The following is a 27,446-nucleotide window of genomic DNA, read 5'->3' on the forward strand; positions in this document are numbered from 1 at the left end:
AACAACAACTAGCATGGCATCATGGTTCACTAGGAAAAGAAGACACAAAATGGCATCTCACACACTATTTCAGACTTAGTGAAAATTACACCTCCTCAAAGTGCAGTTTTCGATCTGAAGCTATATTGACAGCAGAAAAACCTATAGCTACAGGACTCCAAATGGCATGAAAGTTTACAGCATGCTAGAGAAACACAAGGGGTACAACTAACTCCATTGGACCAACCTCAAAAGAGCTACAGATCACAAGATGCAAGCAAGACAAGACAGCAACAAAATAATATCAGTTTCCAGACTTAGAAATATTTCAGCACGTCTAAAACAGCACTATTTCTAGCAACTTAAGGGCAATCAAAACACACCTAAAAATGCATTTCTATTGCAACTAAAAATACCAGGGGCTAGACAAAACATCTAAAAAGAACTCGCTAGTTGACAACTAATTCAAACGAGGCACGAAATAAATCCTACGAAATAAACAAGAGGGCAAGATGGCAAAATATCTCGTGAACTAACTTACTCAAAAACTAAAACTAATTGCACAGAAAAATCCATGGGATTTTTCTTGTTGGAATTATGCCCTAGAGGCAATAATAAATGTATAGTTATTATTATAATTCTTGTATCAAGATAATAGTTTATTATCCATGCTATAATTGTATTGAATGAAGACTCATTTACATGTGTGGATACATAAACAAAACACCGTCCCTAGGATGCCTCTAGTTGGCTAGCCAGTTGATCGATGATAGTCAGTGTCTTCTGATTATGAACAAGGTGTTGTTGCTTGATAACTGGATCACGTCATTGGGAGAATCATGTGATGGACTAGACCCAAACTAATAGACGTCGCATGTTGATCGTGTCATTTTGTTGCTACTGTTTTCTGCGTGTCAAGTATTTATTCCTATGACCATGAGATCATATAACTCACTGACACCGGAGGAATGCTTTGTGTGTATCAAACGTCGCAACGTAACTGGGTGACTATAAAAATGCTCTACAGGTATCTCTGAAGGTGTCAGTTGGGTTAGTATGGATCAAGACTGGGATTTGTCACTCCGTGTGACGGAGAGGTATCTCGGGGCCCACTCGGTAATACAACATCACACACAAGCCTTGCAAGCAATGTAACTTAGTGTAAGTTGCCGGATCTTGTATTACGGAACGAGTAAAGAGACTTGCCGGTAAACGAGATTGAAATAGGTATACGGATACTGACGATCGAATCTCGGGCAAGTAACATACCGAAGGACAAAGGGAATGACATACGGGATTATAGGAATCCTTGGCACTGAGGTTCAAACGATAAGATCTTCGTAGAATATGTAGGATCCAATATGGGCATCCAGGTCCCGCTATTGGATATTGACCGAGGAGTCTCTCGGGTCATGTCTACATAGTTCTCGAACCCGCAGGGTCTGCACACTTAAGGTTCGACGTTGTTTTATGCGTATTTGAGTTATATGGTTGGTTACCGAATGTTGTTCGGAGTCCCGGATGAGATCACGGACGTCATGAGGGTTTCTGGAATGGTCCGGAAACGAAGATTGATATATAGGATGACCTCATTTGATTACCGGAAGGTTTTCGGAGTTACCGGGAATGTACCGGAAATGACGAATGGGTTCCGGGAGTTCACCGGGGGGGGCAACCCACCCCGGGGAAGCCCATAGGCTTTGGGGAGACACACCAGCCCTTAGTGGGCTGGTGGGACAGCCCCAAAGGGGCCTATGCGCCAAGAGAAAGAAAATCAAAGGAAAAGAAAAAAAAAAGAGGGAAGAAGTGGGAAGGGAGGGGGACTCCTCCCACCAAACCAAGTCCAACTCGGTTTGGGGGGGGAGTCCTCCCCCCCTTGGCTCGGCCGACCCCTTGGGAGTCCCTTGGACCCCAAGGCAAGGTCCCCCTCCCTCCTCCTATATATATGGGGCTTTTAGGGCAGATTTGAGACGACTTTCTCACGGCTGCCCGACCACATACCTCCATAGTTTTTCCTCTAGATCGCGTTTCTGCGGAGCTCGGGCGGAGCCCTGCTGAGACGAGATCATCACCAACCTCCGGAGCGCCGTCACGCTGCCGGAGAACTCTTCTACCTCTCCGTCTCTCTTGCTGGATCAAGAAGGCCGAGATCATCGTCGAGCTGTACGTGTGCTGAACGCGGAGGTGCCGTCCGTTCGGTACTAGATCGTGGGACTGATCGCGGGATTGTTCGCGGGGCGGATCGAGGGACGTGAGGACGTTCCACTACATCAACCGCGTTCTCTAACGCTTCTGCTGTTCGATCTACAAGGGTACGTAGATCACTCATCCCCTCTCGTAGATGGACATCACCAGGATAGGTCTTCGTGCGCGTAGGAAAATTTTTGTTTCCCATGCGACGTTCCCCAACAGTGGCATCATGAGCTAGGTTCATGCGTAGATGTCTTCTCGAGTAGAACACAAAAGGTTTTGTGGGCGGTGATGTGCGTTTTGCTGCCCTCCTTTGTCTTTTCTTGATTCCGCGGTATTGTTGGATTGAAGCGGCTTGGACCGACATTACTCGTACGCTTACGAGAGACTGGTTTCATCGTTACGAGTAACCCCCTTTGCTCAAAGATGACTGGCAAGTGACGGTTTCTCCAACTTTAGTTGAATCGGATTTGACCGAGGAGGTCCTTGGATGAGGTTAAATAGCAACTCATATATCTCCGTTGTGGTGTTTACGTAAGTAAGATGCGATCCTACTAGAGACCCTTGGTCACCACGTAAAACATGCAACAACAAAATTAGAGGACGTCTAACTTGTTTTTGCAGGGTATGATTGTGATGTGATATGGCCAATGATGTGATGTGATATATTGGATGTATGAGATGATCATGTTGTAATAGAAATATCGACTTGCACGTCGATGGTACGGCGACCGGCAGGAGCCATAGGGTTGTCTTTATACTAACATATGTGCTTGCATGAGTAGCTTTAGTAGTGATAGCATGAGTAGCACGACAACCACGATGGCAACACGTTGATGGATGATCATGGTGTGGCGCCGGTGACAAGAAGATCGTGCGGTGCTTTGGTGATGGAGATCAAGAAGCACGTGATGATGGCCATATCATGTCACTTATGAATTGCATGTGATGTTGATCCTTTTATGCACCTTATTTTGCTTAGAACGACGGTAGCATTATGAGGTGATCTCTCACTAAAATTTCAAGACGAAATTGTGTTCTCCCCGACTGTGCACCATTGCTACAGTTCCTCGTTTCGAGACACCACGTGATGATCGGGTGTGATAGACTCAACGTTCACATACAACGGGTGCAAAACAGTTGCGCACGCGGAACACTCGGGTTAAGCTTGACGAGCCTAGCATGTGCAGACATGGCCTCGGAACACATGAGACCGAAAGGTCGATCATGAATCATATAGTTGATATGATTAGCATAGGGATGCTTACCACTGAAACTATACTCAACTCACGTGATGATCGGACTTGGGATAGTGTAAGTGGATCATGAACCACTCAAATGACTAGAGAGATGTACTTTTTGAGTGGGAGTTTAGCATATAATTTGATTAAGTTGAACTCTAATTATCTTGAACATAGTCTAAGTCCACTTTGAATGTATTTGTGTTGTAGATCATGGCTCACGCAAGTGTCATCCTGAATTTTAATACGTTCCTAGAGAAAGCTAAGTTGAAAGATGATGGAAGCAACTTTGTAGACTGGGCTCGTAATCTTAAGCTAATCTTACAAGCTGGAAAGAAGGATTATGTCCTTAATGCTGCGCTAGGAGATGAACCACCCGCTACGGCTGATCAGGATGTTAAGAACGCTTGGTTAGCACGTAAGGAGGACTACTCAATAGTTCAATGTGCAGTCTTGTATGGCTTAGAACCGGGACTTCAACGTCGCTTTGAGCGTCATGGAGCATTTGAGATGTTCCAGGAGTTGAAGTTTATCTTTCAGAAGAACGCCCGGATCGAGAGGTATGAGACCTCCGACAAATTCTATGCTTGCAAGATGGAGGAAAACTCGTCTGTCAGTGAACATGTGCTCAAAATGTCTGGGTACTCAAACCGTCTAGCTGAACTGGGGATTGAACTCCCGCAAGAAGCTATCACTAACAGAATCCTTCAGTCACTGCCGCCAAGCTATAAAGGCTTTGTGTTGAACTACAACATGCAAGGGATGAACAAGTCTCCCGGCGAGTTGTTTGCGATGCTGAAAGTCGCAGAGTCTGAACTCCGTAAAGAGCATCAAGTGTTGATGGTGAGCAAGACCACTAGTTTCAAGAGAAACGGCAAAGGCAAGAAGGGCAATTCGAAGAAGAGCGGCAAGCCTGTTGCCAATCCGCCGAAGAAGCCCAAAGCTGGACCTAAGCCTGAAACAGAGTGCTTCTATTGCAAGGGTATGGGTCACTGGAAGCGCAATTGCCCCAAGTATCTGGCAGATAAGAAGGCGGGCAGAGAGAAATCAGGTATATTTGATATACATGTTATTGATGTGTACTTAACCGGCTCTCGTAGTAGTGCCTGGGTATTTGATACCGGTTCTGTTGCTCACATTTGCAACTCGAAGCAGGAACTGCGGAATAGACGAAGGTTGGCGAAAGACGAAGTGACGATGCGCGTAGGAAACGGTTCCAAGGTTGATGCAATCGCCGTCGGCACAGTGTCACTTCAGCTACCATCGGGATTAGTGATGAACTTAAATCATTGTTATTTAGTGCCTGCGTTGAGCATGAACATTATATCTGGATCTTGTTTATTGCGAGACGGTTACTCTTTTAAGTCTGAGAATAATGGTTGTTCTATTTCTATGAGTAACATCTTTTATGGTCATGCACCGAATGTGAGAGGATTGTTCATATTGAATCTTGATAGCAACACGCATATACATAACATTGAGACCAAAAGAGTTAGAGTAAACAATGATAGCGCCATATTTTTGTGGCACTGCCGCTTAGGTCATATTGGTGTAAAGCGCATGAAGAAACTCCATGCTGATGGACTTTTGGAGTCACTTGACTTTGATTCACTTGACACGTGCGAACCATGCCTCATGGGCAAGATGACTAAAACTCCGTTCTCCGGAACAATGGAGCGTGCAAGTGACTTGTTGGAAATCATACATACCGATATGTGTGGTCCAATGAGCGTGGAGGCACGCGGCGGATATCGTTATTTTCTCACCTTCACTGACGATTTAAGTAGATATGGTTATGTCTACTTGATGAAGCACAAGTCTGAAACATTTGAAAAGTTCAAGCAATTTCAGAGTGAAGTGGAAAATCATCGTAACAAGAAGATCAAGTTCCTACGGTCTGATCGTGGGGGTGAATATCTGAGTTTCGAGTTTGGTCCTCACTTAAGACAATGTGGAATTGTTTCGCAGTTAACACCGCCTGGAACACCACAGCGTAATGGTGTGTCCGAACGTCGTAATCGTACTTTGTTAGAGATGGTGCGATCTATGATGTCTCTTACTGATTTGCCGTTATCATTTTGGGGTTATGCATTAGAAACAGCTGCATTCACTTTAAATAGGGCACCATCGAAATCCGTTGAGACGACACCGTACGAACTGTGGTATGGCAAAAGGCCAAAGTTGTCGTTTCTTAAAGTTTGGGGATGTGATGCTTATGTCAAAAAGCTTCAGCCTGAAAAGCTGGAACCCAAAGCGGAAAAATGCGTCTTCATAGGTTACCCAAAAGAGACAGTTGGGTACACCTTCTATCTCAAATCCGAGGGCAAAGTGTTTGTTGCTAAGAACGGAACTTTTCTCGAGAAGGAGTTTCTCTCGAGAGAATTGAGTGAGAGGAAGATAGAACTTGACGAGGTTGTCGAACCTCTCATCCCTCTGGATGGTGGCGCAGGGCAAGGGGAAACCTCTGTCGTTGCGACGCCGGTTGAGGAGGAAGTTAATGATGATGATCATGAAACTCCAGTTCAAGTTTCTGTTGAACCACGCAGGTCGACGAGATCACGCGCTGCTCCAGAGTGGTACGGTAATCCCGTATTATCAATCATTTTGTTAGACAACAATGAACCTGCAAATTATGAAGAAGCAATGGTGGGCCCAGATTCCAACAAATGGCTAGAAGCCATGAAATCCGAGATAGGATCCATGTATGAGAACAAAGTGTGGACTTTGGAGATACTACCTGAGGGCCGCAAGGCTATTCAGAACAAATGGATCTTTAAGAAGAAGACGGACGCTGACGGTAATGTGACCGTTTATAAAGCTCGACTTGTGGCAAAGGGTTTTTCACAAGTTCCAGGAGTTGACTACGATGAGACTTTCTCACCCGTAGCGATGCTTAAGTCCGTCAGAATCATGTTAGCAATAGCTGCATTTTTCGATTATGAAATTTGGCAGATGGATGTCAAAACGGCGTTCCTTAACGGTTTCCTTAAGGAAGAGTTGTATATGATGCAACCCGAAGGTTTTGTCGATCCTAAAAATGTTGACAAAGTGTGCAAGCTCCAGCGATCCATTTATGGACTGGTGCAAGCATCTCGGAGTTGGAATAAACGCTTTGATGAGGTGATCAAAGCATTTGGGTTTATACAAGTGGTTGGAGAATCTTGTATTTACAAGAAAGTGAGTGGGAGCTCTGTGGCGTTTCTAATATTATATGTGGATGACATATTACTGATTGGAAACAATGTAGAGCTTCTGGAGAGCATAAAAGGTTACTTGAATAAAAGTTTCTCTATGAAGGACCTAGGAGAAGCTGCTTACATACTAGGCATTAAGATCTATAGGGATAGATCAAAACGCCTGATAGGACTTTCACAAAGCACATACCTTGATAAAGTTTTGAAGAGGTTCAAAATGGAACAGTCCAAGAAAGGGTTCTTGCCAGTGTTACAAGGTACGAGATTGAGTAAGACTCAGTGCCCAGCAACTGATGAAGATAGAGAGCATATGCGCTCCGTCCCCTATGCTTCAGCCATAGGTTCTATCATGTATGCAATGCTGTGCACTAGACCGGATGTTAGCCTGGCCATAAGTATGGCAGGTAGGTTCCATAGTAATCCAGGAGTGGATCACTGGACGGCGGTCAAGAATATCCTGAAGTACCTGAAAAGGACTAAGGAGATGTTTCTCGTGTATGGAGGTGACGAAGAGCTCGCCGTAAAAGGTTACGTCGATGCAAGTTTTGACACAGATCCGGACAACTCTAAGTCGCAAACCGGATACGTATTTATTCTTAATGGGGGTGCAGTAAGCTGGTGCAGTTCCAAGCAAAGCGTCGTAGCAGATTCTACATGTGAAGCTGAGTACATGGCTGCCTCGGAGGCGGCTAAGGAGGGTGTCTGGATGAAGCAGTTCATGACGGATCTTGGAGTGGTGCCAAGTGCACTGGATCCAATAACCTTGTTCTGTGATAACACTGGTGCCATTGCCTTAGCGAAGGAACCAAGGTTTCACAAGAAGACCAGACACATCAAAACGACGCTTCAACCTCATCCGCGACTACGTCGAGGAGGAGGACGTAAATATATGCAAAGTGCACACGGATCTGAATGTAGCAGACCCGCTGACTAAACCTCTTCCACGGCCAAAACATGATCGACGCCAGAACTGTATGGGTGTTAGATTTATTACAATGTAATTCACATGGTGATGTGAGGGCTAGATTATTGACTCTAGTGCAAGTGGGAGACTGTTGGAATTATGCCCTAGAGGCAATAATAAATGTATAGTTATTATTATAATTCCTGTATCAAGATAATAGTTTATTATCCATGCTATAATTGTATTGAATGAAGACTCATTTACATGTGTGGATACATAGACAAAACACCGTCCCTAGCATGCCTCTAGTTGGCTAGCCAGTTGATCGATGATAGTCAGTGTCTTCTGATTATGAACAAGGTGTTGTTGCTTGATAACTGGATCACGTCATTGGGAGAATCACGTGATGGACTAGACCCAAACTAATAGACGTAGCATGTTGATCGTGTCATTTTGTTGCTACTGTTTTCTGCGTGTCAAGTATTTATTCCTATGACCATGAGATCATATAACTCACTGACACCGGAGGATGCTTTGTGTGTATCAAACGTCGCAACGTAACTGGGTGACTATAAAAATGCTCTACAGGTATCTCCGAAGGTGTCAGTTGGGTTAGTATGGATCAAGACTGGTATTTGTCACTCCGTGTGACGGAGAGGTATCTCGGGGCCCACTCGGTAACACACCAGCCTTGCAAGCAATGTAACTTAGTGTAAGTTGCGGGATCTTGTATTACGGAACGAGTAAAGAGACTTGCCGGTAAACGAGATTGAAATAGGTATACGGATACTGACGATCGAATCTCGGGCAAGTAACATACCGAAGGACAAAGGGAATGACATACGGGATTATACGAATCCTTGGCACTGAGGTTCAAACGATAAGATCTTCGTAGAATATGTAGGATCCAATATGGGCATCCAGGTCCCGCTATTGGATATTGACCGAGGAGTCTCTCGGGTCATGTCTACATAGTTCTCGAACCCGCAGGGTCTGCACACTTAAGGTTCGACGTTGTTTTATGCGTATTTGAGTTATATGGTTGGTTACCGAATGTTGTTCGGAGTCCCGGATGAGATCACGGACGTCACGAGGGTTTCCGGAATGGTCCGGAAACGAAGATTGATATATAGGATGACCTCATTTGATTACCGGAAGGTTTTCGGAGTTACCGGGAATGTACCGGGAATGACGAATGGGTTCCGGGAGTTCACCGGGGGGGCAACCCACCCCGGGGAAGCCCATAGGCTTTGGGGAGACACACCAGCCCTTAGTGGGCTGGTGGGACAGCCCCAAAGGGGCCTATGCGCCAAGAGAAAGAAAATCAAAGGAAAAGAAAAAAAAAGAGGGAAGAAGTGGGAAGGGAGGGGGACTCCTCCCACCAAACCAAGTCCAACTCGGTTTGGGGTGGGAGTCCTCCCCCCCTTGGCTCGGCCGACCCCTTGGGAGTCCCTTGGACCCCAAGGCAAGGTCCCCCTCCCTCCTCCTATATATATGGGGCTTTTAGGGCAGATTTGAGACGACTTTCTCACGGCTGCCCGACCACATACCTCCATAGTTTTTCCTCTAGATCGCGTTTCTGCGGAGCTCGGGCGGAGCCCTGCTGAGACGAGATCATCACCAACCTCCGGAGCGCCGTCACGCTGCCGGAGAACTCTTCTACTTCTCCGTCTCTCTTGCTGGATCAAGAAGGCCGAGATCATCGTCGAGCTGTACGTGTGCTGAACGCGGAGGTGCCGTCCGTTCGGTACTAGATCGTGGGACTGATCGCGGGATTGTTCGCGGGGCGGATCGAGGGACGTGAGGACGTTCCACTACATCAACCGCGTTCTCTAACGCTTCTGTTGTTCGATCTACAAGGGTACGTAGATCATTCATCCCCTCTCGTAGATGGACATCACCAGGATAGGTCTTCGTGCGCGTAGGAAAATTTTTGTTTCCCATGCGACGTTCCCCAACATTTCTACCCCGGGAACATATAAAATATGTGGGGTTTGCAACACAAAATAATGCCACACATTAATGCGAGTTAAACATCTATACGCGGGAAAATAAATTACCGGCAAATCCTACACGCAAAAATACGAGTGGCCGCTCTAAAATGCAAGGAAAAATGGTCCCTAAAACATAGGCATTTCTATCATGGCATTCGAGCAATTCAAACACGCGCGGAAAATAAATGCGGGCACTTTCCTATTGATACAGCACGTAAATCCATGCATACGATACGTCAAACAACGTTAAATAAATATGCAAGTTGCTAAATCGTATTCTACACGAAATTCTACACCAAAACGATATAAAGATCACCTCGATCCGACTAACGGAAAAAAAGTTACGGACGTTTTAATATGCGGTTATTTCTGGAATATTCCTAATCCGAAAAAAAATTCCTAATTATCTAATGGGCCGCACACGGGGCGCTACATAATTAAAAAATGCACGCGGTGAGGGTTAGGCTCGGGGAAGGCTCACCCGCGGCCATGGGCCGAATCTGGAGGCGGTGCGCGCTGCCGAGCTGGGCCGGGAGGAGCTGGCCAGCTGGGCCTGGCTCGGGCGCCACCTGGGCCGCGCCAGCGCAGCACTGGAGGAGGCCCACGAGAGGCTATGGTGAGACGGCTGGCCGCTCCCGTCGTCCTGCTCGCGCTCGAGCACGACAAGGGCGGCGGCGCCTGAGTGACGGCGAGGCCGACGACCTCCAGCGAGGCGAGGGACGCGAGGGGCGTCGCGGATGGCCGGATCTGGCCGGATCCGAGGGCGGCGGTGGGGCTACACAGGCCGGTGGCGGCGCGGCGGCGCTAGGGCGCGGGCAGGGAACCGGCAGGCAGGGACCGGTGCAGACATCCGGGGAGCTCCGGCCGGCGCCCGGAGGAAGGCGGCTGCGGCGAGCCGAGCAGGCGGCGGCGAGTCCCTGGCAGTGACCGACGACGAAGGGAGGAGGTGCCGGCGACCTCGGGAGGAGCAGCGGAGCAGGGAGCTTGGGCAAGGCGGCGGCGGCGGATGGGCCTGCCCGGGCCCGATCTGGGCTCGGCGGGCCCGCGGCGGCTGGGGGAGGAGAGAGAGGGTAGGTGGGAGGCTAGGGTTTCGGGTAGGTTGCACGGATTTCGAGGTAGGTTAGGGATGGCTATCTAAAAATTAGGAGGAAGGGGTATTTATAGATAAAAGAGGGGCTCGGTTAACCGGAATCGCGTTCCGGATCCAACCGTGCGGTCGGATTCGGACGATTCCGCACGCGGGAATGGGTACGTGGCCGTGTAGAGTGGTTTATCGGAGACGAGAGGGAAACGGGCGACGCGGCAACGAATTTTAAAACACCGACAGACGTCCGACGGTAGACCGAATACGGTGCCGCTACGGGCGACCGTTCGGGTACCAGACGGTCTCCGATCGCGACGAAATTCGACAAGCGGCCTAGCTATAAATAAATAATACCGCACGTCAAATTCCAGCTCAATCGGAGAAAGTTTTACGCACACTTTAAAAACAGGGTTTCGACGGTGCCGCGGGCGCGTGCGTGTGCGGTCAGGCTCGGAACGAACAACAACGTTAACCGGCAACTAACAACGGATGCAACGTTTTGAAAACTGGCTGCAACGGGGTGCCGATGCAATGCTGATGATGCGAATGATGCGATGATGATGCGACAAATGAAAATACCCACACGACGAAAACGGAAAGAACAGGGAATCTTTTGAAACGTCGGCATCGGGCTGTCACAATTTTAGTGCTGCTGCTGGAGCCAGCGCTACGCGACGCGCCAAACGAGCCGAAGCGCGTGCGGCAAATAAATTTTTTGGACGCGGCGCGAAGCGCGGCTGTTGGAGATGCTCTTAAAGGCAATTTGAATGACGTACGGAAGAAGCACTATTTGCTTTATTAGTATGTAAGATGTAAGATAAGATAAGATAATATATATATATATATATATATATATATATATATATATATATATATATATATAATAGGGAGAGATAATAACTATATATCACATGTAGATGTGTAGTAGACACGCCCAACAAGAAACTTGATGAAACCATACAAATCTTGATTCATCCATTAGCTATACAGTTGGAAACCTGGAACGCCGAACCGACGCAGTGGACGACTCCGGGGAATGAATTTTGTCGCCGGTGTTGCCCGAAGAAGAGCGAACAAAACCGGGGCTGTCGATGGAGGAATTCCCGTTCCGGTCGGTCGATCCAGCAGGATCCGGCTCCGGCTGTACGGCCCTATACATGCTCGGCGGTAATTCCGGCAGCCTCGCCTCCTCTGACTGCAGGACGTTCATGGCCTGCGCCACCGACGGCCGCTCGCTCCGGTCCGGGAGCGCGCACCAGAGCCCAACAACGAGCACCCGCTCCATCCACCACTCGTCGTTTTCGACACCCCACAGCCTCGGGTCCGCCGCCTCAAGGATCTCGTCCCTGCCGTACAGGTTCCACACCCATTTGAGCAGCGAGAAGCTTCTCCCCACGGTTTCAGTAACCGGCGGCCGGCCCGAGACGATCTCAAGGAGGACGATGCCGAAGCTGTACACGTCGGACTCGATGCTGGGCCGACGCGTGTTGACGAACTCCGGGTCAATGTAGCCAGCGGTGCCAAGCACGGCCTTGGTCGTCTGCATTAACCCGATGCCGTGATCAACGAGCCGAGCCAACCCGAAGTCCCCGAGCTTGGTGCTGAACGACGAGTCGAGCATGATATTGCCTGGCTTGATGTCCCCGTGCACGATGCACTGCTCCCACTCTCCGTGAAGGTAGCGCAGCGCGGACCCCAAGCCGAGGATTATCTTGTACCTCTGTGGCCATGTCAGACATCTATCCTTGTTGTAGAGGTGCCTGTCTAGGCTGCCCTCTGCGACGAGCTCGTAGACGAGCAGGAGCCCCTTGCGGCTGTCGCACCAGCCCAGCAGCTGCACAAGGTGCGATGCTTCAGTCTGCTGATGATCCTCACCTCGGCCTCGAACTCCCTCCTGCCTTGTGCCGATGATTCTGCTGACAACATCTTTACCGCCACTGCACGACGGTCGGCCGCGAGTTTGAGCGTGAGGTGCCCCTGGTAAACGCCCCCGAAGCCGCCTCGCCCGAGCTTCTTCTCCTCTGCAAAATTGCTCGTCGCTGCGACCAGCTCGTTGAAGGTGTACCGTCTGGGGCCGCCGGCAGCCACACCTCGCTCTAGGCCAGCTCTGTCCACATACTGTTCTTGGCTGTCCTCATTTGATCTTCTTCTCTTCCGTCGCCACCATACAAATACCACAGAAGCACATGCCAACATAAAAAGCAAAGGAACTAGTACGGATAGTAGGATTGTCACTAACTTTTTGTGTTTGTTGCTGGTTGAAAGGTCAGGTAAACTGGAATTGAATGACCATGACAGTATCTGGTTCAGCACGCCGGAAGTAGCAGTTGTCGCCGAGGAGAAGCCTACAGAGACCTCCTCCGGTAAATACATGCGCAGATCAACGGTTGCATTGACCTGGTACAAGGCATCGTCGATGAGGAGATCAACGGCCAACATCTTGGAGTCATTGCGGTACGTCACAGTGGCTTCCATAACAATGAAGGACGTGAGGTTCTTGTCCGGCGTGGTCGTCGTGGCCGTGGACGCCGTGGAGTTGAGAGAGTTGACGTCGATGCCAACATGGTTACCGTTGATGTCGCCAAATCTCTCGCTTTGCTTAGTGTCAAACTCGACGGCCACGATCCGGCTATGGCCCGTCCCGTTGGTGAAGTCCGGGAGGAGGCCTAGGCTGCGTCCGGTGCTGTTGGGCGGGATCACCGAAGGGAAATGGCCGAGGAAGAAGGCTATCCCAGAGCCGTACATCTCAGTGTAGGTGATTAGGAAGGAGAAGTTGGTGGTGAAGCTAGCCATCTCGCCGGTGGCGCTGTTCCATAGGGGTATTTTGTACCTGTAGGACGCCCGGCCGATGCTGTCGTTCTGATTACTTTGTGTCAGCTCCAGCCTTGACGGACTGATGTATGCATCGCCGGCGAGGTTGATGGATGAACCGGCGCTGGGGTCGGAGAAGTTGAGGTTGAAGGAGAGGGAGAAGGCCCAGTACGGCGGCGCATGGCAGAGGCATAGCAACACCAGGACTAGAGTTGTAGGACTAGGACGAGGGTGAGAGCCCATCGATTCTTGGTGTGTGTTTTGGTGTTTGGTGTTTGGGAAAGAGGAAGCTTGAGGAGGATAAAAATGGCAAATGATTCCAGTCGGCCGACTGACCGAGATGCACGCTGCCATCTACTAGCAATACGCTGTCCTATCCTTATCCTCATATCTTGACGAGAGCCATCAGCCACTCGTTTGGACGGCACTGGTTTTTCTGACGGCGAGGAATGTCGCACGTCATGGCAAAGAAAATCACTCAGTGCCTTCAAACTGCGGCCACCAAGCAGCGATGAATGCATCCATCCAGTCGCATCACGGTGACTGGGGAAACGCGCTAGCTAGCTTCCCAACGGCTCCTGGTTCACGATCCTTTGGCGAGCGTGGAACTGGTCAGGTAATCTAGAGCAGAGTATGCGCGAGAAGGACAGGGCATGAACCTTCGGGAACTCATATTCTGGCCTTTTAAGGCCAATCCAACTGTCTACTCCATACTAGTAGCCTTGCACGTGCACGCACGTCTCTATAAGACACATCTTATGATTCAGTTAAATGATACTTTTGATTTTACATACACAATAGATAGTATATAGTATAGATATATAGTGTGTCATTTATTTTTAGTTTGGCTAATCTGTAAGCACCTGGTATGAACACCAAGGGAAACACCGCATTGCAGCCACGGACTAATGGTTGAACATTACACCTTCGTAACCATGTCATGTTTAGGCTTCACATGATTCTTTTTCTTTTCAAAAATATGCCTGAATGACTATGAACAGACAATGATCGAGCCGCCGTACTCGTAAACCAGCGCTAATCATCATGGAGAGAAAAGTACAGACAGTAATATCACTAAAAAATCGAAACCAAGCTGACCAAAACATTTGGTAATGTGGTGTTCCAATTATCAGGAGAGAATCTCTGGTGTACTTTTATGTTCAAAAGAATCATTTTCATCATCTACCATCTTAACCTTGTAGACCAAGCACCCGGATTAGCTCATCTCGCGTCAAACAGAATAAACCATTATCATCGTCTAGCATCATAGATGGTACTTCCAATATATATTTTCCAATGAACTCTAGCCTAGAAACAATCAACTACATCAGAATATCCTACTCTTACTAACCAAGATCAGAATATCGTCTAAACCAACATCTTAACTTCTCAATGGTGAAAATAAAAGAGAAATATGGACAAATTCAAGCATGAAGAAAATGGACTACATAATAAAGACCTCCAAGTTAGTAGTACCTATGAAGAGATGGGTGAAAATATTAAGAGGTTGTCACAATGAAAATTATGAAAGATAATAAATAAAAAAGAAAGGTTGCAGCAACAGCATTAGTATATAATTACAGTGGTCAATTGTCCATCAGTAGATATGTGGATACCGTATATATAAAAAAGAAAGCTTGCAACAGCAGCATTAGTTTCTTAATCTCATCTCAGCCCGTTCTCATCTCGTTTTCACGCCAGTATCTTCAGCTCTTCAAGCTTGTTTTGAAATCATGGAGCAAAAAAATTGACCACAAACAGAGTGAGATGCATGATAGATCGCACCTCCACACCACTACAATCGTCCGCCTTCCTGATGCCACTGGCTTGGACAGGAGGTTTATCCTGCTCGGCCGACGCCGGCCTGACCAAGTAGGACGTCTGCAACAATGTAATGGCTCCTGGCTGAAGATGGCTCACAATATAACTTTTTTGCTACCCACCATGGTATTCGAAGTATTGTTAGTTCCTTTTTGATGTGTCCATGCCATCTATTGCGTTAACTCGGAAGAACAAGGAGAAGTTAAAAGGAAAATGCTGCTACAGAGCAAATGCTGCTACACCCGAGTAACTTTTTAAAATACATAATTATATACCGGAAAAACCAGATCATTCCTTTTAGGAATGTGTCATTCATGCCCTTCTTCCACCCTGACTTCACCGGGTTCATCTTCGTGCACATAGTCACCATGTGAAAGTAGCAATTAGTGTTTATCATAGCAGACAAAACCAGTTTATTGTTCTAACGGAGAAATGCCCTCGGAAATAAAACTTAATAATTCAGAATGAATGTGCAGGCTATTAACAATACAGCTGAAGTGTCACACGGAATCAAAAGTAAAATTTTATTCTTAGGTTTAATCTAGACCAGTTAACTGTGGCTCTAATGTTCAAGAATGTAGTGGCCCTTGAATCTTAATCAGCTAACAGAGGATCACACGCGTACATTGGAAAGAATACTCACCCACTGAATTCGCCACGGCCCACCTCATCGAGTTGGTGTGTGTGGGGGGTGTACAATCTGGGGCGTAATCGAACCACCATCTTGTTTTTCTCACAAATCCAAAAGTGTATACAAAGTTAGAACCACGCTGATCCAGCTAAAGCAAATGGAGGGTAGAAGAAACTCGATTGCAAGAGCAGAATCCGCCATGCCTGGTCCAATAAAAAGAGATCAGAGTGTTCACCTACATGAGAAAATGCCCCCACCGCACCCCATCCGAATCCCATCCAGTACCACACGTGCAGGAGTAGTCCCACTCACATCACTAATGTATATTATGGAAATCATAGCACCAATTTTCATCCATATTCAACAAACCTGGCTAGCTCATACCTAATCAGTGAACACTGTAACCAGAGCGGCTGAACCTCTGACCTCATGTGCAAGAATCTGGCTAGATCATATCTAATCACTGAATACTGTAACCAGTAGACATCACCCCTTCCATTACTTAGAATGGAGAACTATGATAGGAGCAGTAGTAGTCCCACTTACATCACTGATGTACGTATATCACCACCAATCTTCATGCCTGTGCAAGAAGCTGGCTAGTTTATATCGAGTCACTGACTACCATAGACAGTGCGCCTAAACCTCAGGCCTCAAAGATGTTCACAATAACATTAGATGGGTAATTTGCTCCCCAAGCGATTACCGACCAATCAACACCTAACATAACAAACACCTTGTACCAAATCCAACTACGTCACTCAAACTTCAGAATTCCTTCTGGAGATCGACCCACTATATACGATATCACTAATAAATCTGAAATGCACCAGCATTCAGCAACCGATATCTGAACTACTCCCAACTTCCCAAGGCATCGTGCCGTCGACACCACCACCAATTGATTCAGCACCAGCCACCAGGGAATATGCACGGAGATGAATCGGAATGGCAGGAAAGGAGACGGAGAGTAGGGGGGCTGGATTGCTACCTCGCGGAGGGAGAGCTCGGCCTTCCATGCGGCCTCCCTCTCTACGACCTCGCGCTCACGCTCCTGGATGTAGCTCTGCATCTCCCGCTCCTTCATGATGCGGTCCTGGAGGTCCGCGTCCAGCGCCTCCTGCAGCGAACCTGCCCACCACCGCCTTGATCCGCACAGACATCTCGCCCACTCCTCCGAAGTCCTAATCTACACCGCGCGGGTTCCTCTCTCCTCCTCCTCCTCCTCTCGTCTCCCTCTACCGGTGCCTCCCTCCGGCCATAACCATGGGCGGCCGGCGGGCTAGGGTTCCGGCGTGGCGAGGTTGGTGGGCGCCGCAAGTCTCGTGCGCCGATGGTGTCTTCTCTTGGTCGTCTTCTAGTTTGGGCTGTAGCGCCTGCGCTGTGTGGAAGAGAAGAAGCGGGACCCAGCAACAGCGAGCTGACCCAGCATCCGGACACCTCCTCCTCGCTTCTCTCCATCTGTAGTTCTCGCGATCCCTCCTGAAGCCTTCGATCTCCTTGTGGTCCGTGTCTGTAGCGAGGAGGAGGTGGAGGAGAAAGGAAGTCGCCCCCTTCTTTTCCTTCGATCCCCTTCTCTATCTCGTCTCGATCTCTGTCTCTCGATCTGGTCGGCCGGCGTCGATCCAGTGGAGACGGTCGATGTCGATCTGGTGAAGGGCGAGTGTATGGCGTCGGGCGTTGGGGGCTGAGGCATGGGAAGGCCGGCGGTGACCAAGGTGAGATGCGAGTGGTGGCAACCAGTGGAGGGCAGCGAGCCGTGTCTGCGGGTGAGATGGGCGACGCAACGGCGGCCCTCCATGGGGAGAGAGGAATGGGAGGTGGGGGAAAGGGAATGACTGGATGAAGCGTGATGCATGGGGTTAGTACTGACGTGGGTGGAAGAAGGGCACGAGCGTGGGTGCAGAGGCAGAGTTTTCGTCTGCCTCGGCTAATTGCTAAACATACTTTCGGTGAGGTTAGTTGTTATGTTAACGATTAGATTTGAACGAATGGATCTGATCATGAGGTTGTAATTGCTTTGTGTTATTGTGTGTACATTAGACGGGTGTGTTTAGAAAAAAAATGTTCGATTGTTTATTAGTAGTAATAGATATACCAACGTCCGTCTAGTCCGAACTTTATCTGTTTGGAACGGCAAAACTGCGTTCGGATTTTCTTAAAAAAAAGATGCAACACAGTAAAGATAAAAAAAATTCTCAGTAAAAACCAACATTATTGAACCAAACCGATAAAGTTCCACTCATCGACCACGCAAGCATCCGTCTTCAACACATACACAACAATATAACAAACACTTGCGTCCAACGCGGATAGAAGGATGATCAATCCCTTCAACTCGTTAATTGCAAGCGATAAGCAGTGATAGATAGAAAATATAAATATAAAATAAGATAACAGTAGTAGAAAAGCAACAATATCTTTTAGTGTTTTTGTAATATGATTTGTGAAGAACCGGGGGGCTATAGTTTTAGCTAGACGCTTCTCTCTCGAAAAAGTATACGGCGAGTAAACAAATTATTCTTGGACAATTGATAAAAAAAGCATAATTATGTACTATTTATTCACTACAATGACCACGCATAGCATCACGTCCATAAATAAGTAGACCGACTCATGCATGCATCTACTAGTATTATTTCACTCATCGACTGTATCCAACATGCATCTAGAATATTAAATAAAAACAACGCAATGCTTGGAGCAAAGTGACATGATGTAGACAAAGTAAACTCAACTAATACGAATAAACTCCATCGTTTTATCCTTAATGGAAGCAATACAACATGTGTCATGTCCACTTCTGTCACTCGGATTGAGCACCGCAAGATTCAACTTATCACAACGCACCCCTCCTGCTGAAGATAAATCAATCTAGTTCGACAAACCAAACCGATATATCGAAGAGAAATACGAAGCTATCATAATCATGCATATAAAAATATAGAGATGACTCAAATACTTTTCATGAATAATTTGAACATGAATCCATAATTCGTTAGATCCCAACAAACGCACCGCAAAGAGGATTGCATAAGATAGATCGACAAGGGACTCACAACGATCTTTGCATTGAAGAACATAAGAGATAGAGAGTCATGTAGGTACTAACTACGGGCCCTTAGGTCTGTGATAGACCACTCACACATCACCATTGGAGGGGGCATAGTTTGTAAACTTATAAGTGAATAGACTCGGGGGCATAGTTTTTTCTTGGTGTCATCTCTCATGAATGTAAGCATACGGTGGGTAAACAAATTATTGTTTGGCGATTGATAGAAAAATATATAGTAACATGTCTTCAACGTACCTATAATTTTTTATTGTTGCATGCTGTTATATTATCATCCTAACATACTTTTTGGGTCATAATGCACAAATTTATATTATTTTTCAGCATTAACCTATTAATCCAGTGCCGAGTGTGAGTTGTTGTTTTCTGCAAGTTTTTTGTTTTTCAGGTTTTCAGTACCAAACGAAGTCTAATTGCCATGAAACTTTTTTATGATTATTTCTGTACCAAAAGAAGATCTGGAAGCTTCGGGAGAAGACCTGAAGCCAAATAAGGAGCCCACAAAGCAACAGGGTGCAGACCGGAGGGAGGGCGGGTCCTGATGCCTTGTCGCCTTACTATGGCCCCTCTTGTCTCGTTCACTGACCTACAAATTTTCCAAATATTCCAGAACCCCTACAGATATCCACGAAACATTTGTTACGCTACCGCAAGTCTCTGTTCCACGACGACCCCATCCGGGGTTCCGTTCTGGCACCTCATACTTGTGATGAAGAGGAACAGATTATCACACCACAATGTGGGTAAGTATTTTCCTCAGTTATGAAACCAAGGTTTATCGAATCGATAGAAATATCAACCACAACCGTCTTCAGCGACTGCACACAAAAGAACAACCAACACGGACAAGAGGGTTGTCAATCCCCTTGGTCTCGTCATTTGCAAGCAAGTGAGGTGTATAGATAATTGTAGATAATTGTAAATAGAAAATAAAATAAAAACAAGTAAATGACAGCAAGGTATTATTTACATTGCACCTAAAATTCTGATTTTTCTTTCACACATTGTACTTCTCTGATGTTTCCCCGGGCCACAAAGATTGTCAAAATGTTCTTTCATTTGGGACCAAAATAAGGAGAAATGTTTATGCACAAATGGCGAGGTACAAAATAAACTAAACTACCTTGCGTACGATGATTTTTTTTACGATTTAAGTACGACAAGACACATGCACGTTTCAAAAGGTTTGGGCCCACACCACCAAACCAGTCTGATCGTACCAAAGTTGTATGGATTTCTATCGTACGTATAGCAACTCTCATAAATAAATGGTTAGATAAAGGGGTTGGGTGCTCTGAGGTTTAGACGCAACTTTCCCCACAAAATAATCGTTGCTGTCAATGCATGGTGGATGTAACTAGAAAATTTAATCAAGCTTTACAAATCGGGAGTAGATCCTTGGAGTTCCGTAGCAACGCAGTCGAGGACGAGTCGGAAGAATGAGTGGTGTCACCGGTGTTGACCAAAGAAGAGCGAACACAGCCGGAGCTGGAGGTGGAGCAGTCAATGGAGAAAGCCTCGTACGGGCCGGCGTACGTTGCGGGGTCCGGCGTTGCCCTGTACATGTGCAGCTGCAGCGCCGGCAGCCTGACCTCGTCGGACTGCAGGACGTGCATGGCCTGCGCGATGGACGGCCGCTCGCTCCTGTCCGGGTGCGCGCACCAGAGCCCGACGACGAGCGCCCGCCCCATCCACCGCTCGTCGGCCTCGTCGCCCCTCAGCCGCTCGTCCGCCGCGTCGATGATCGCGTTCCTCCCGTACAGGCTCCACACCCACCTCACCAGCGTGAAGGATTTCCCCGCGGTCTCCATCACCGGCCGCCGGCCGGCGACGATCTCGAGGAGGACGACGCCGAAGCTGTACACGTCCGACTCGGTGCACGGCCGCCGCGTGTTGACGAACTCCGGGTCGATGTACCCGACGGTGCCGAGCACGGCCTTGGTAGTCTGCATCAACCCCGTGCCGTGGTCGGCGAGCCGGGCCAGCCCGAAATCCCCGAGCTTGGTGTTGAGCGACGAGTCGAGCATGATGTTGCTGGGTTTGATGTCGCCATGCACGATGCATTGCTCCCACTCTCCATGGAGGTAGTGCAGCGCCGATCCCAAGCCGAGGATGATCTTGTACCTCTGTGGCCATGTCAGACATCTGCCCTTGCTGTAGAGATGCCTGTCTAGGCTGCCCTCCGAGACGAGCTCGTAGACGAGGAGGAGCCCCTTGCGGCTGTCGCACCAGCCCAGGAGCTGCACAAGGTTGCGATGCTTCAGTCTGCTGATGATCCTCACCTCGGCCTCGAACTCCTTCCTCCCTTGCGCCGATGATTCCGTCGACAGCATCTTTACCGCCACCGCACGACGGCCGGCGGCTGCCGATGAGAGCGTGAGGTGACCCCGGTAAACGCTTCCGAAGCCGCCTCGGCCGAGCTTCTCCTCTTCCGCGAAGTGTTTTGTTGCGGCAACCAGCTCGTTGAACGTGTACCGTCTGGGGCCGCCGGCAGCCACACCTCTCTCGAGGTCAGCTCTGTGGGCGTACCGTTCTTGGTTGTCCTCATTATTTGCCTTCATTTTCTTGTGCCGCCGGCATAACACCACGGCCACACATACCAGCAAAGAAAGGAATGGGACTAGTACAGATGATAGGATCATTACTAACTTCTTCTTGTTGTTGTTCCTGATCGGAAGAGGAGGTAGAGTGGAACTGAATGACCATGAGAGTATCCGGTGAAGCTGGGAGGAGTCTGCGGTCGCCGCGGAGAAGCCCACAGCGACCTCCTCCGGTAGCTCTTTGCTCAGATCGACGGTTGTGCTGACCTGGTACAAGGCATCGTCGATGAGGAGATCAACGGCCAACATCTTGGACACATTGTGGTACCTCACGTAGGCCTGCATAACATAGGGCGACGTGAGGTTCTTGCCCGGCGTGCTCGTGGTGGGCGTGGACGCCGTGGAGATCATGGAGTTGACGTCGATGGCGACATGGTTCGGGCCGACGCCGCCGTAGTACAAGTTGTCGAGAGTGTCGAACTCGACGGCGACGATCCGCGTGGGTCCCGTCCCGTTGATGAGGGCCGGGAGGAGGCCGAGGCTGCCGCCGGCGCTCTGGGGCGGGATCTCCGACGGGAAGTGGCCGAGGAAGAAGGCCATCCCTTCGCCGGAGACGGGCTTCAGCGGAGTGATCTGGAAGGAGAAGTTGGTGGTGAAGCTAGCCATCTCGCCGGTGGCGCCGTTCCATAGCGGCACCTTTTGCGCGTACGATGCCCGGCCGACGCTGCTCAGGAGGTTCCTTGTCAACTCGAGCCTTGGCGGCCTGATGGATGCGTCACCGTCCAAGTCGACCGACGAGCCGGCGCCGGGGCCGGAGAAGTTGAGGCTGAAGCTGAGCGAGAAGGCCCAGCGCGGGGCATAGTAGAGGTGTAGCAGCAGCAGCACCAGGACTACTGGTGTGGAGGTCGGATGACGGCGGGAGCCCATGGCCTAGCCTTGCTACGGTGCTTGGGAAGGAGGAACCTTGAGTATGAAGTGCAGATCATTGTATAGCTCGTCGGCATTTCAAACCGGCGACCGGACGACCGAAGTGGCGCGCGCGCGTGTGGCCAGGGATGCTCTTCTCCGTAGCTTGAACCGATGAACGCCAGGGAATTACTTGTCGGCGTCAAGCCTGAACTGGTCGCCACGACGAAGCAGGGAGAAACGAGAGAGCTAGACAATGGTATATACTGGTGTCGTTGTAGTTGAAGTTTCCTATTGGAGGTGGAGGATGCGGCACACGTACGGCTCCTCCGGCTGAGCTCTCCAAATTATGGGGACACGTACAGGTACAGGACGAAGTCGCCGGCGCCCGGAGCTTAACGGTCGTCCACACAAACCTACAGCTTGCAGCGAAAATGACTTCACTGGATTTCTCCCGGCCGTTGACGTACGAGACCAGGAGGGTTGGCGTGGCCGGGAGGCCACCTCGCCGGAGTTTCTGACCTCGTCTGCCGGTGGGGCCGAGAAGACGACAGTGGTCAGACCGCTTCTAGCGGAGCGCCGTACTGCATTCTCGCCGGGGGCTCTGGGCGGTGTTTCTCGCCGGCGGCTGCGCGGAGATCCGGAGAAACGTTAAGTCGACGTCAGCGCGCGGTTCGCTGACTAGAGGGTTGAGACCGGCTTTTCTCTTCATTGACTGAGAGTGATGATTTAAAACAAATGACGGCGAAGTTTCTTTTTAGAAAAGAAGGATGCATTGGAAGATGCATGCGGCGGTCACAAATGACGGCAAAGTGGGATGCAAAGAACTACTCTCCGGAATTATACAACTCAAGTGGGTGGCACCGGCAATAGCGCAAAGATGGGCCGAGCATCATCGTCGTAGCGTCGGTGTTACGAAAAACATTTGCTTTACATTCTTCTAAAATCTCCCGAGACATAAGCATGAACAAGGAGGCGGGAGCTTTTCTCTGATCCCCATGCTCAATCAAAATTTTAATCCAACATTCTCAAACTGAAGTCTCACAGTTCGCCAGCTCCTCGCCACATCACCCTGTAGATTAACCTACGTTACAACCTTGATCCAGACACGTTGGGAGAACCTAAGTTGGCAGAGAATGTGTGTCGCAGTTCCAAACAGCAGCAAGCATGATACTTGTCGCGTGTCCTGCAAACTGCGCCATATAGGCCGGTGGACGTTGAGTATTCTCCATGAGAAGTGAACTTCTAGAGGATAGTATATATCGTGCACATCATTGTCGAGAGTAACAGTGCATAGCTTCTTCGAAAGCAAGGCGAACTCTTGTATACGCTCCAGGGTGATCCCATGGTGCGTATCAATCTGATTAATCCAATAATTGTTGAGGAGAGCTTTTTGAACCGAGCAAGATTTCATTTTTGAGAAGTCAAATATTGTTGGAGCTATATTTTTGGGTCTCATGCCATCTAGTCAAGATGATTCCCACAACTTCTAACTATGGTGGCTGCCACAAAAAGATCTCTATCATCTTCATCATTGCATGGTGTTCCTGTCCCAGCCTATTCATACCAAAGCCATTGCAACCGAAGGGAGTAGCAAACTTCTCAAGGCCGAGGAAGCCCAAGCCATCGAAGATCTTGGGCTTGCACACGAGTTCCCAGTTGACCTTCCATTTTCAACCAGTCACCTTGTCACAACCCGCCCAAAGAAAGGCACGCCACAAGCTGTCAATCTTCTTCTTCATTTCCACCGGCAATTCATGGCGCTAAGCATGACATTGACCAAAACGATGCGGCCCGTCGCGGCCATATGTTTTACAACCTAGGCGGTAACTTTCCAGCTACTTTATCCTTTAAGAACTAAAAGTGAATCCTCTTAAGCCTTGAAACCGAAAGAGGCAGCCCCAAATATCTCATAGGAAAGGTGGAGCGAACTGCGGGGAAGGCACGTAAGGTGTCATCAAGATCAATGTCACCACAAATGAATAGGCACAACTAGAGTTTCGGCGCAAGTACTGATCAATCATGTAACATCAGCAAAAGATGCAAGAGTTGAAGCCAAGAACTGAATGTCCTTTTTTTATTGGAGCAACAAATATTGCAGCAACATCGGCATAAAGCGCCGCGTGGATGCACTAGTCGAAAAAAGGTCTTTTGTCCCGGTTCGTAAAGGCCTTTTGTCCCGGTTTTGGAACCGGGACTAAAAGATCGTTACTAATGCCCTCGGCCTTTAGTCCCGGTTCTTACATCAACTGGGACAGATGGGCCTCCACGTGGCCGCTGCGGCCAGGCCAGGCAGGGGGGCCTTTAGTCCCGGTTGGTGACACCAACCGGGACCAAAAGACATCCATGCGTCTGCACCTGGCAAAAGCTGAGTTTTTTTTAAAGGGGCTGGTTTAGGGGTTAATTTAGGTTGTTATATACACCAATCAAGGAGCATCATGAGCAAGCACAAAAAGAAATAATTTTATCTTTCATCAATGAGCATCAATGAGCATGCACAAAATTTCATCAGGCACACCACCATCATACTTAAAAATGCAGTAGCAGTTCAACACTATCGTACTTAAAAGGTTTACACTATAAAGATTAAAGCTCCATCAGGTTCTTAAGATCTTCACTCCTGCTTCTTCACCTTCTCCTTCATCATCCTGATGCGCTTAGAGCGGCGAAGCCCCAGGCCAGGCTGTGGGATGTACTGCTCTACCAGAATTGGCATGGCCCTGTCGCCCAGCTGTGGGATCACCATCGCAAGGCCATCGTCGCTGCTACTTTTGTTGTAGCCAGAGTCGCTGCTACTTTTGCTATGGCCAGAGTTGTTGCTGCCGTAGACATAGCACCTGTCGCAGTACTCGATGCTCCTGCTCCCATTGCCTTGCCAAATGCAAAAAAGTTTTTTTTAAATGGGTGTGAGACATAGCCTAATGGATAGGAAGAAGAGACAGAGCGTGCTGGCATCATCGTCGTCCTGGTAGCGCTTCCGACACATAGTCGTGTCGAACACCTTCACGGCGAACGTGGCGTTGTCGTCGTACCTGAAGACAAGGAAGTACCGGTGCCACAGGTCGTTGGCACGGACGAACTGCTTCCAGCCATGATCTAGGTACATGCTTCCACCGGGGTTGAACGCCACCTCCACGTCCCACAGCTTGCGAAGCCCGTTGTCGGCCTGCCTCAGCTTCGTAATCTGTGGCCGATGACCGTCCAACATCTTCACAAAATTGTCCGGCAGCACCTGCCTGCTGGAGGATTTCTCAAGTATAATCGTGAATAACTCCATCTCTGAAAAGCAACAGAAGAGACCAACTACTACCCTTTACAACATTGTCAGTACTCGCCGCTCCTGTTCCCATTGTCTTGCCAAATGCAAAAAAGTTTCTTTTAAATGGGTGTGAGACATAGCCTAATGGAGAGGAAGAAGAGACAGAGCATATTGGCATCGTCGTCGTCTTGGTAGCGCCTCCGACACATAGTCGTGTCGAATACCTTCACGACGAACGTGGCGTTGCCGTCGTACCTGAAGACATAGAAGTACCCGTGCCGCAGGTCGTAGGCACGGACGAACTGCTTCCAGCCACGATCTAGGTACATGCTTCCATCGGTGTCGAACACCACCTCCACGTCCCACAGCTTGCGAAGCCCGTTGCCGGCCTGCCTCAGCTTCATGTTCTGTGGCCGATGGCCGTCCAACATCTTCACAAAATTGTCCGGCAGCACCTGCCTGCTGGAGGGATTTCTCAAGTATAATCGTGAAGAACTCCATCTCTGAAAAGCAGCTGAAGAGACCAATTACTACCCTTTACAACATTTACAGCAACATGATCATCAGTATTAGGTAGGACTTTTCTGCATAGTGCTCTCCAATTTTAGCATTCAAAGTAGGAGTACTTTTCCAATTTGAGCATTCAATAAGCAAAACCAAATCGTAAAATAAATTAGTATTCAAATTAGCATGCATTCAATTATAAGCAAAACTACATCATCTCTTGTCATACATATAGCATCACTAATACAGCTAGAACCGTAGCGCCCGACGGGTATCGTCGCGGGCCGTGGACACGCAAATAGAAGGAACCATCACAGGATCATAGCTCCAGTGAGATCCCTGAAGAACCTGCGAGGTATTGTCGAACCTTCCCTCCAACGCAACCATGTAGCGACGGACGTGCTCGTCCTCCTCTCTGACACGGTGACGTACCACCTCCGCGGTGTTCGGAAGCCTCGGCACCGTCACTGGCCCACGCGACCGCCACCAAACAAGGATCGGGTCAACAACGGGCTGGCTCCTCACCAACCTACGCACCCCGGAAGGTAGCACCTCCCAATACCAGCCGGACGGAGCCTAGTCCCGGACAGGGCCCCTCTGATCAAGCAGGCGTCGTCCTCCGCCGAGTCGACGACGAGGATGCGGAATAGACATCGTAAAATGTACTAAAAAAATAAACTAGTTATATTAATTTTTTGCTAAAAATAAACTACTTCTTATACCAGTGTGCTTCTAAAAATAAATAACAAATTACCACAGACTTTGCTTTATCTAGAGGAATGTACAGTCTATAGTTGCACAATTTTCCTATACATACACAATATGAACATATACATAAATTGACAAAGAAAATACTATGAACAAAAAAATCATTAAAATTCTATTAAATTTTGTTAAATTTTCCTATTCACGCGTTTTAGAAATCCTGCATTTTTTTTACTAGAGTCGACACTCTAGGAAAATGTAGACAAATTTTTACTTACCTTTGACATTGCGTAACAACCATGTTTTGTTTGGGGTGAAACAGTCAAAGTTGTGATGTAAATCTGACCATATGAATGTTTTGCAATATTTCACTTACATATTCGTATAAACATATGTTTCCCTGCATAATTGAATGATTTTGCTATATTGTTATAATTCGCACTTACAGCCCCTAAGCTAATCTCCGCTCAGCAACATCCACTGGTTATACAGGGAAACATATGACCGTCAATGATTACTTAGCACTAACCAGATGATTTTAAAGATTTAAAGAAACATGTTAAGTCGTACCTGTTCGGGTAATAAACAATCAGAAACATGCCATGCTCTC

General features: G+C 48.3%; 1 protein-coding gene and 1 pseudogene across 1 annotated transcript; both read right to left on the reverse strand.

Annotated features, from left to right (window-relative positions):
* Positions 1-11,491: 11,491 nt before the first annotated feature.
* Positions 11,492-13,739, reverse strand: LOC123412879 (annotated as a pseudogene).
* Positions 13,740-20,191: 6,452 nt separating this feature from the next.
* LOC123412878 (L-type lectin-domain containing receptor kinase IX.1-like) lies at positions 20,192-22,617 on the reverse strand. The gene has a single exon (XM_045105839.1). The coding sequence runs from the start codon at positions 22,387-22,389 to the stop codon at positions 20,293-20,295; it is 2,097 nt and encodes a 698-aa protein (XP_044961774.1). The 5' UTR covers positions 22,390-22,617; the 3' UTR covers positions 20,192-20,292.
* Between the last annotated feature and the right edge of the window lie 4,829 nt (positions 22,618-27,446).

The sequence above is a fragment of the Hordeum vulgare genome, chromosome 7H (genome assembly GCF_904849725.1).
Source record: "Hordeum vulgare subsp. vulgare chromosome 7H, MorexV3_pseudomolecules_assembly, whole genome shotgun sequence".
NCBI classification, from domain to species: domain Eukaryota; kingdom Viridiplantae; phylum Streptophyta; class Magnoliopsida; order Poales; family Poaceae; genus Hordeum; species Hordeum vulgare.